This window comes from Lagenorhynchus albirostris, chromosome 10 (genome assembly GCF_949774975.1).
Source record: "Lagenorhynchus albirostris chromosome 10, mLagAlb1.1, whole genome shotgun sequence".
Lineage (NCBI taxonomy): Eukaryota > Metazoa > Chordata > Mammalia > Artiodactyla > Delphinidae > Lagenorhynchus > Lagenorhynchus albirostris.
The window spans coordinates 36,519,117-36,528,804 of record NC_083104.1 but is presented as its reverse complement, the minus strand read 5'-3'; the positions used below and the strand labels follow the sequence as shown (position 1 = coordinate 36,528,804).

The following is a 9,688-nucleotide window of genomic DNA, read 5'->3' as shown; positions in this document are numbered from 1 at the left end:
ATGGAGCAGCAGCCTAACAGAGAAGGCCACAGCCCAGGAAGGACCCCTCAGGGCCCAGAGTGCAGCAGTACTCCTGTGGGCCAAGAGTGTAGTCTGAGAGACCTGGAGCATAACCTGGGGAGCATTCTTCAGGGACCAGATTCTGGGTCGGAGAAGCTTCCTCCAAGCCCTGACCCCAAGACCCCACCTTTGCACCTGACTGCAGCCCCATCCACATCCTCAGACTTGGGGCAGCCCCGGAAGTTGCCCCTGACGGGCACTGATAAGAAGTACCCGCTGATGAAGCAGCGTGGGTTCTACTCTGACATCCTCAGCCCTGGAAGCTTGGATAAACTTGGGGTGAGTGTGGCAGCCATACCCTACCAAGCCTGAGCCTTCCTTGTGGGTTCTTTTTGCCCTTTCTTCCTTTTATCCATCCATCCATCCACCAATCTGTCTAGCAATTTTCCACCCACTCACCCATCTGCCCATCCTTCTGCCCATCCATCTCTGTCCATTCATTCAAAAATTCATTACTGAGCACCTGCTATGTGACAGGCCTTGGGCTAAGCCCCGGTGACAATACACCAGGATTGTCATCCATATGCCTATTGTCATGGGGCAATGGCTTTGGTGGGGAAATACTCCCTCCCCCGGCCCCAGCTCTGGTTGGGGAGGGGGTCCTGGGACAAGGTGGTATACTGCTGAGATTTACAAGATAGGTATGAATTTGCTGGGTAAGATAGGGGCTGGGGGGAGTGTTCCAGGCAGGGGGAACAGAAGATACAGAGCCTTGAGATCCCTGACAGAGGCCATGGCCCACATGGAGGAGGAGAGTAGAAATAAGAGGAGAGAGATGGAGGGCAGGGGAAGACGGAGAAGGGATATAACTAGGGGAGAGTTCAAAGAGCCCTGTGCGTCCTGGACAGCCTTAGGATGGTTTTAGGCAGGGGAGGGGCCAATAGAGATAGGGCGAGGACCCATTGATACCCACTGTGCCAGAGGTCCCAGAGTGCCCTTGGCAGTGGAGGAATACACAGAGGCACCTGCAGGCCTTACAGTACCTCTGTCTTGTGGCTCAGCCCCTGGACACACACCAAGAGTGTTCTCAGAGTGAGGAGGGGGACTGTGCACGACCAGAATGGGGTTGGGCCAGGGGTGTCCCAGGTGGCCACAGCTTGTCACCTACTGTGGCCTCTGAATGAGGAATTGTGCAAATTCCTCTTCACTGATTCTTCCTCATCCCTGTCCCTGTGCACCCCTGGGATGCTCTCTGGTGGGCATGGGGGAGACACCTGGCCTTGGGGGCCCTACCAGATCCTGCCTGTCCTTGGGATGTTTACGCTCCCTCAGGGCTATGGGGTTTGGTTTCAGGAGGTGTGTCGTGGCCCCTGCACGAACCAGGACCTCCTGCGGCAGGCCAACCTTGACAAGTTCACCCCAAGAGGTCAGTGCCCAGGGGGCTGGGTGGGAGGGTGCCTTTAGAAGCAGGGCCTCTGGCCTTAGGGAGATTGTCTCCTCTTGGCTGAGGGTTTCAATCTCCTCAACTGTGAAATGGGGATAACAAGAAACAAGGTGCTTTGCAGGGTCCCAGCTCATGGTGAGTGCTCGGTGAAGCACAGCTGCTTAATTGTGACTCTCGGCAGAGCTGTGTGTGACAAGGGCACTGTGGTGTGGTGGGGCTGCTGAGGGCCAGGTCCCCAGTTCCCTCTGCCTGGCTGGGGACAGTAGGACATTGACATGTGTGTTTTCTGGTACGTGGAACGTGGGCTTGGAGGAGGTCAGGACTGTTGTTACCTGGCTCGGGCTGCAGCACCTAGAACAGGGCTTGGAGCAGGAAGGTACCCAGGATTTCATTGCCAAAGAGGGGAAGGAAGACGCTCCTCTCAGGCTCCATGATGAGTCTTGTAAGGTGTGGGGCAGGTCTGCATGGCACAGACCAGTCCCCAGTGGCAGAGGGGAGGAGAGGGTGGCTCCAAGAAAGGCAGCGAGCTGGTTGGGGCCCTGAGAGGCAGTGAGACCTTGGGGGCCCTCCTGGCTGGCCAGTGGACAGGACGCCCTTTCGATCAGGTCCAGAAGCTCCATGGTCCCAGCTGTCTGCCTTTCCACTCTACCCCCAGGAGAGGCCTGGCTCTGTGCTGGCACTGTCCAGATTTGTCTTCTTGAGACCCACAGTCCTCCTGGGGGCCTGTGAATCCCCAAAAGTGGCACAGGAAACATCACATGTACATGCCTCTGTGCAGTGACCTGAGGATCCAGCCTATTGTGGTCAGCAGTTTCACAAGTATCTGTGGCCCAGAAAATGGTTACAAACCACAGATCAAGGGCTGCGGGGGAGCTGGGAATGGGGCTCCTGCTATCCATGGCAGGGGCGGGGGGTAGGGCTGGTCAGCAGCTCTGCGGCCCCACCCAAGTGAGGAATAACAGCCCGGCAGGGTCACAGGGTGGCGGCAGTCAGGGCTCATGGCCGTCAGAGCTCTTGGCAGAAGGCTACGTGAAGGCCTGGGAAGCCTGCCTAGGGCTCCTGGACCAGCAGGGGCGGGGGCCAGGCTTTGCTGTCCTCACCCTGGCTCCTTCTTGGCTCCTGAGACGCAGGGCCAGGCCCAGGAATTCATGATCCTGGGTGTGGAATGTGTTATGGATCCATAGGCTCAAGAGCAGATGATTAGGGATCTGAAAACTGCCCCTGGGCCAGACTGTTCTGGTAGCGTGGGGTTCCCCGAGCACCTGACAGCTCTGGTAAGAGAGCCGACTTAGCGGCAGGTGGATGGCCTCTGCTCAGCCTCTGGAAGCTTCTGTAGAGCCCCAGTGGGTACCCCCAAGGTAGATCCTCCTCTGGTGTGACTGCATCTTGACCCCAGAGACGTGAGGCCCAAGGAGGGGGTTACTAGGGCCTCCCAGGGGAGTTGTTCGGAGCCATCACTGAGCTGTCCAGAGCCCACCCAGGCCCTGGGAAAGGTGGCTCATCCCCGAAGCACTTTCCTGCACTCCCGTCCCCACCACTATGGTCTTGGCTTGTCTGAGACTTTCCTTCCCATTTAACATCCTGAGTCCCAGGAAACTGGAATGTCACCCTATCAATGGGCCTCTCTTCACCAGTTCCCTTGCCCTCAGACCTGGAATGGAAGCCTGTCTAAGGAGGTGTGGCCATTTTGTGACTTGAGGGTCCCCTGGGGGTGGGGTGGTGGTGCCACCCACTCCTACAGTATCCAGGATGTCTTGAGTCTGGAAACAGTCCCAGTGAGTGAATGGCATTCAGACCCCGAGATGCTTGGGAGGGCCTCTGGGGTAGGGATGGCAGGAACCCATCCCAGACATGCAGGGAGCTACCGCTTCACCTTCCTATCCAGCTGTAATCCTCACTGGTAGTTTGATTCAGCATCTGGCTTGAGCAAAAGCCGCTGGCACCGGGGCTGTGGGCAGAAAGGAGGGGAATGGTCGAGCATGCTGGCTCTGGGCAGGGCGAGCAGGACCAAAACAGACCTTCTGGAGGCCCTTGTCCTCCAGGCTCGTGACCCCTTGGGAGCCCGGTGCACATCTGGCTTCTCACTGCCACAGGCCAGCTCTGAGCTTCCCATGCCCCAAAGCTGCATGCCTGGTACCTGCCTAGCACTGTGTTTTGGGGGTGTTGGGCCCCAGCCTGAGCCCCTGCAGCTCCTGCCCCTGCCCCTGCCCACAGTCAGAACCTTTGAGGTTCCTGAGGACTTCGAGGAGCGCCTGGAGCATCAGCACATCGGGTGTACCACCAAGCTGCTCACCCAGACTGACTTCCCGCTGCAGGCCTACGAGCCCAAGGTGCAGGTGCCCTACCTGGTGCTGCCGGGCCAGTGCCCCCGCAAGATTGAGATTGAGAGGTAGGTATGGTTGCGTGAGCAGTGGGAGGGCCTGCCCTCTGGGAGGTGGCATCCACCCACCTCAAAGAGTGAGGGATAGTAGACAACTAGGTGATCATCCTCATGGCAGAGGTTACTAAGATGGGTCTGTGTGCAAGTGTTCAAATCTTCTAGCCCTTTGGTTTCTTAATAGGAACGAGTTACTTTCCTTGCTGTGGAATCAGGGAGGGTGACATTTAAGTCAACGTGGTGAAACTGACAGGCAGGATGCAAGGGCAGTTGGAGCCCAGGACACCAGCCCCAGCCACCATTCCACTTCCTGATAAGTCCCAGAAGGGCAGAGGGCCCTGGAGGGGGTCACTGGGCCACACCCCTACTGCCTTAACTCCCTGGGCCCTTGCTGACCCCCATGGAGACACCTCACATGCGCCGAGCTGTCGTGAGATTTCCTTGTCTCCCTCGGCCAGGAGGAAGCGGCTGTACCTGAGCCTGGACATTGAGCAGCTGCTGGCCAGCGAGGGCATTGACTCCGACAAGCTCATGCCCAGGCACCCAGACCCCCACCACCCCCAGACCATTGAGCAGGGTCATGACCCGCTGTTCCCCATCTATCTCCCACTGAAGGTGAGTCCAGCTTCCACAGAGGGCCAGTGGTCAGGAGATGGGGGTGCAGGACTCCAGCGGAGGGATCAGACTCAAAAGGGGATCCCATGGCAATCACAAGCACTCACTTGTCAGACAGGACAACTGCATAGTCAGGGTGCTACCCCCACTCCTGGGGTTTCAGGCATCCTAGGCTGGGGCAGGAGGGGCCCCAGGACCCCTGGGACGCTGATTCCCTGCTTCTTCCCTGGGAGCCTGGGAACCCTGTGTACATGAGCTCTGTCCCCACCCCACCCACGGGCACCAAGAAGCAGCCCAGTTGGACTGTGGAGTAGTGTTCAGGCCTCCCTGACTACTGCGTCTGGTGTCACTGGGATGGGGAGACCTGTGGTGGAGGAAGGCACCATTGTAGCCCCTTTGGGGTACCAATGGGGAAACTGAGTCCAGAGGAGAAAGAGGGAGCATAGCCTGCCCTGGTTTTCACCCGCTTCCCTGCCCTTCCTCTCCATGGTCCTGAGTATCTCTTGCCTGGTGGTCCCTATGGGGAGACAGAGTTGCATATCACCCTACTAAAGATGGCCTTCTGACAACCTGAACTTGCATTGTTTCTGAGTCTGGGTGGGTGCTCAGGAAAATCCAAGGGCCACCACTTCCCTTGGACCTGAGCTGGGTGATCCTGGCCAGTGGTGGGGGAGAGCCCATATCCTGCTCTGAGTCCCCAGATACCCCTCTGCCTGAACCTCAGTGTGGCTTGGTTAGACAGGGTTTCATAGAGCCAGACTCCACAGACCCCTGTGAACAGCAGAGGAGGCACTCAGGCCCCTGGGCCCCAGTCTTCAGCTTCTGCATCTGGGGAGGAGCCTACTCAGGCACCCCTACCCTCTGGCATGCCCAGCCCACTTGGGTCCACCAGGGGTGAGCCGCCTGCTCCCAGCATCTACTGTTTTCTTCCAGGTATTTGACAATGAGGAGTTTGACTGCCGGACTCCCAGTGAGTGGATCAACATGGGCTTGGAGCCAGGGTCTCAGAACAGGAAACCTGTCCCCGGAAAAGCCCTCCTGCCCATCAATGACTTCCTGGGGCACGGTGAGCAGGGCCAGCAAGGGCAGGGGGACAGGATCTTGTCTGCACCATCCTGTCCTGGCAGCCCAGCCATAGACTCCTAGACTGCCCTGGGGCCTCAACCATGGGAGGTGGGGGCCCCACCTTTTGAGGCCTCGCAGCTGGGATACAGGCCAGCGGGCTGGCCGCATAGAAGGAAATGCAGGGACCAGGGATGACATGGGTGGGTGGGCTGAGGAAGGAACAGCTGGATGGTGTCTAATGTTAAAAAAAAATGCTTTGATTTATTGGCAATGAAAAATATGCAAGCTTATTAGACATGTTCAAATGTGTATAAGGGGCACAATTCAAGCGGTTCCATCCCGTGCCCCAGAAACCGCATTGCTCCACCTATAACTGTGGCCTCTTGGCTTTCACCTCTGCGTGGACAACACACACACTGTCACACACTCACACTCACATACTTGCTTTCAAACACACACGTTCATAAGCCCACTGTCACACTCACCCACCATCCCTCACACACACACACAGCTGTACTCATATGCAAATTTTAAGCACACAAACACACATGCCTACTGTCACCCATTCACAACCGCTATCACACCCACATACACATCCTCACACTGATGTTGCACAGACTTGCCAAATCTTGCCCTTGTCTGTGTCTGCCCCTCCTTTGGCCCCAGGTCTGCCCTGGGGGCTGTGGAAGCTCTCTCCAGTTTGTTGCTGTCTGCCAGGCTGACCTTCCACGGTCACCACCCTGGCCTGCCACCATGGCTGGCATGACTACTCTCTATGTAGGCATCCTAGGAAGGTCTGGGTTATGAGATTGGAGGTGGCTGTCCCCATGTGCAGGGCGAAGGCCTCTCTGCTCCCTGCCCAGTGCATGGAGATAGGATTGTGAGAGCCATGCTGGTTTTCAGACTGCTCAGCCTCCAGGGGGCCCACAGCGAGTCCGTTGTGCAAGCTGTAAGTTTATGTTTCAGTTTAAAAACATGTAAATGCTAGAATCAATTTCTTTGAACTAGGTAAGAAACCCAGAATGTTCCCTTTACTTTGGACTTAATTACAAAAATAATTTAACTCAATTGTTCCCAGATCTCCAATTCCTGGTGATAAAACCAGAAGGTTTGGGGCTGTATTAACCTTAAATGTACCAGGTAGTGGCTTCCCTGAAGTGCTTCTGCTTGCACTGCTTCATATGGGCCCTGGCCCTGGGTGGCAGCACTAATGGTGGAGCGTTTCTGCCAGACTCTGCTTTCTGCTAGGGGCTTCTTGTGACATCTTTTCCTTTAAGCTGAGTCAAGACAAGGTCAGCATTTTCAAAAAGGAAACTAATTAGGAAGAGGAGGGAAAAGCAAAACAGAGCCAAAGCTGGTGAGGTATATCCCACAGCAGCCTCCTTTACTTATATACCTGGCATCAGTCAGTGGGAGCATTTCTTTGGAATTCCAGCCTGGAGAAGATGCATACACAATATGACTTTAAGCTCTGTGAGACACACAAGCAAGGTAACAAATCAGAAAGTGCCTGGGGCAAAGGTGCTATTTTAGGCAGAGATGCTTCTACAAGGAGAAGCCGCTTGAGCAGGGAACAAGCCAGCATCGAGGTGACCTGGATGAAGACTGTTCCAGGCAGAGGGCACAGCCAATGCTAAGGCCCTGAGGCAGGAGCAAGCTACAAAGTCATAGGAATAGCCAGACATCCAGTGTGGCTGGAGAGGAATGAGTGAGGGAGGCAGTGGCAAGAGGTGAGCTGGAGTAGTCAAAGGCTTTCAGCCCAGGGAGAGGGTGGGAGGCCCATCCTGGCCAAACAGCCCCTGAGGCCCACTTTGAGGCCATTGCAGGGAAGCAGTCTTCTACCCTGCCCTGCCCTGATGGGAGCAGCCCGGGGGCTCAGCTGCCACATGCAGCCTAAGGGCTTCCCTCGGGCCTTGAAGAGGTCCAGTTCAGACGTGATGAGCTCTACACCTAGATCCTCAACAGGGCTAGGCAAACAAGGACTAAGCAAACAAGCCCCTGTTTGCTTGGGGCTTTCCTGCCTCCTGTCCCAGCCCTGCTGGCCTGTGTCTCTCTCTGCCCTGATGGAGTCATGCAGAGCATCAGGGCAGAGAGACCTGCCTGGTTCCCAAGAGTCAAGCTCAGCTGGAAGGAAGTAGGCTCCCCACTCTGCTGCAGCCAGAGGGTGGGGGTCAGCATGGTGGGAGAGAGGCCAGACTAGTGACCACTGAGACCTTTCCTAGCATCCACTGCCCACATGCAGGGGCCTTTTCCCACCCTATGGCAGGGAGCACTGATGGGCACCCCTCCTGTTTCAGAGGACCCCAAGAGTCAGAAGCTGACATACAAATGGTGCGATGTCGGCGTCCTGGACTATGACAAGGAGAAGAAGCTGTACCTAGTGCACAAGACGAATAAGGATGGTTTGGTGCGAGATGAGATGGGGAAGCCCATCCTGAATGGAGGGGTAACGGCCGAAGGTACGAGGTCTCTGCCCCTGCCTCAGGCAGACCCCCAGCTCAGGCCCGGCCTGGCCTGTGACTGAGGCCAACCCCTGCGCAGGGTATAGCCAGCTCGGGTCTGAATGCCCCCTTGCTCTGTTGTCCTGGGGCTGTCTGTCCCCCAACCAGTGAGAACCAGAGGACGCATCACTCAGAGACCCCAGGAAGGGCAATTGGCCATTATTTGATATGCCAACTCTGAGCAGCTGGCAGTGCTGCTTTCAGTGTCATCTTGAGAAGGAGCCTGAGGCCCAACAATTAAAGATGTCTGCCCTGGGTGTCGCATCAGGAATGGGCAATTGAATGGCCACCCCTGTATAACTCCTTGTCTGTACACAGCTTTTTACAGTTTACAAAGAACTTTCACATCCATCCATGACAACCTGTGACGTGGGCAGTTCAGGGAGTGTTGTCATACCCATTTCACAGATGTGATGGGGTCACTTGCTCAGAGCCACCATGCATCAGTGGCAGAGCCAGCCTGGAACCCAGTGCTCCTGCCCAGAGGGCCCCACTGCATGTTCCTTTCTCCCTCCACCCGACCCCAGGAAGGCCGCCCCTCCTGATCTGCCAGTACTGGGTGCCAAGGATCCAGCTTCTCTTCTGTGCTGAGGACCCACGTGTGTTCACACAACGTGTGGTCCAGGCCAACGCCCTGCGCAAGAACACAGAGGCGCTGCTGCTATACAACCTGTATGTGGACTGTATGCCCTCTGAGGGCCAGCGGCTCATCAGTGAGCAGAGCCTGAGCAAGATCAAGCAGTGGGCCATGAGCACACCTCGGATGCGCAAAGGGCCCTCGTGAGTACCTCCCCCAGACCCTTTCCCACACCAGAGCAGCACCTCCTCCAGGGAGCTGTCCAGTGGAAAAGTAGTGCTGCCCAGTGGGGGAGGGGGGATGCTCCCTCCATGCTCATCTGTTTGGGGCTGTCTTGCCCACTGCATTATGGATTTCTTGGGCCCCAAACAATTTCTTGTTCATCTCCAGATCTCTCATATCAATATGGACTCATGGATTCTTAATTTTATTCCAAGGGTTATAATCTGTTACTACCATTTTTAATTTTGATGATCAAATTGTCCCAGCTTTGGCCAGTGGGAGCCTCTTCAGGCTGATTCCTGTGTCCATTTGATATGTTCTTATTGTTCATTGAGTATGCTTTTACTTTCTGGCACAGCAAGAAGTTCCAGGCTCATCTTACTTTCCCAGACCCAGCCCTGAAATCAGCTGTTTTCCCAAGGAACCCTGGTTCCTCTTGGTGGGGAATGGTATTTAGAAGCTAAGATTTTGACATTAAGATGTGCTCATTGCTACTGGGAAATCAACACTTTGAAGTCCTTAGAGCAGATAGATCTAAGATATATACGTTATTTATTTATTTTATATCATATCATATATTCTTTAAACTTTTTTTAAAATTTATTTTTGGGGCTTCCCTGGTGGCACAGTGGTTGAGGGTCTGCCTGCCGATGCAGGGGACACGGGTTCGTGCCCCAGTCCAGGAGGATCCCACATGCCGCGGAGCGGCTAAGCCCGTGAGCCATGGCCGCTGAGCCTGTGCGTCCGGAGCCTGTGCTCCACAATGGGAGAGGCCACAACAGTGAGAGGCCCGCGTACCGCAAAAAAAAAAAAAAAAAAAAAAAAAATTTATTTTTGACTGCGTTGGGTCTTTGCTGCTATGCGCAGGCTTTCTCTAGTTGTGGCTA

At 55.6% G+C, this 9,688-nt stretch overlaps 1 protein-coding gene across 1 annotated transcript in view; it reads left to right on the top strand.

Moving 5' to 3' along the window:
* Positions 1-9,688, top strand: part of DNAH1 (dynein axonemal heavy chain 1) — a 73,154-nt gene continuing 63,466 nt past the window's right edge. The window contains exons 1-7 of the mRNA XM_060163845.1: positions 1-339; positions 1,354-1,426; positions 3,659-3,833; positions 4,280-4,436; positions 5,370-5,502; positions 7,799-7,960; positions 8,530-8,782. Of these exons, the coding sequence (XP_060019828.1) occupies positions 1-339; positions 1,354-1,426; positions 3,659-3,833; positions 4,280-4,436; positions 5,370-5,502; positions 7,799-7,960; positions 8,530-8,782 (1,292 nt within the window). The remainder of the gene's footprint in view (positions 340-1,353; positions 1,427-3,658; positions 3,834-4,279; positions 4,437-5,369; positions 5,503-7,798; positions 7,961-8,529; positions 8,783-9,688) is intronic.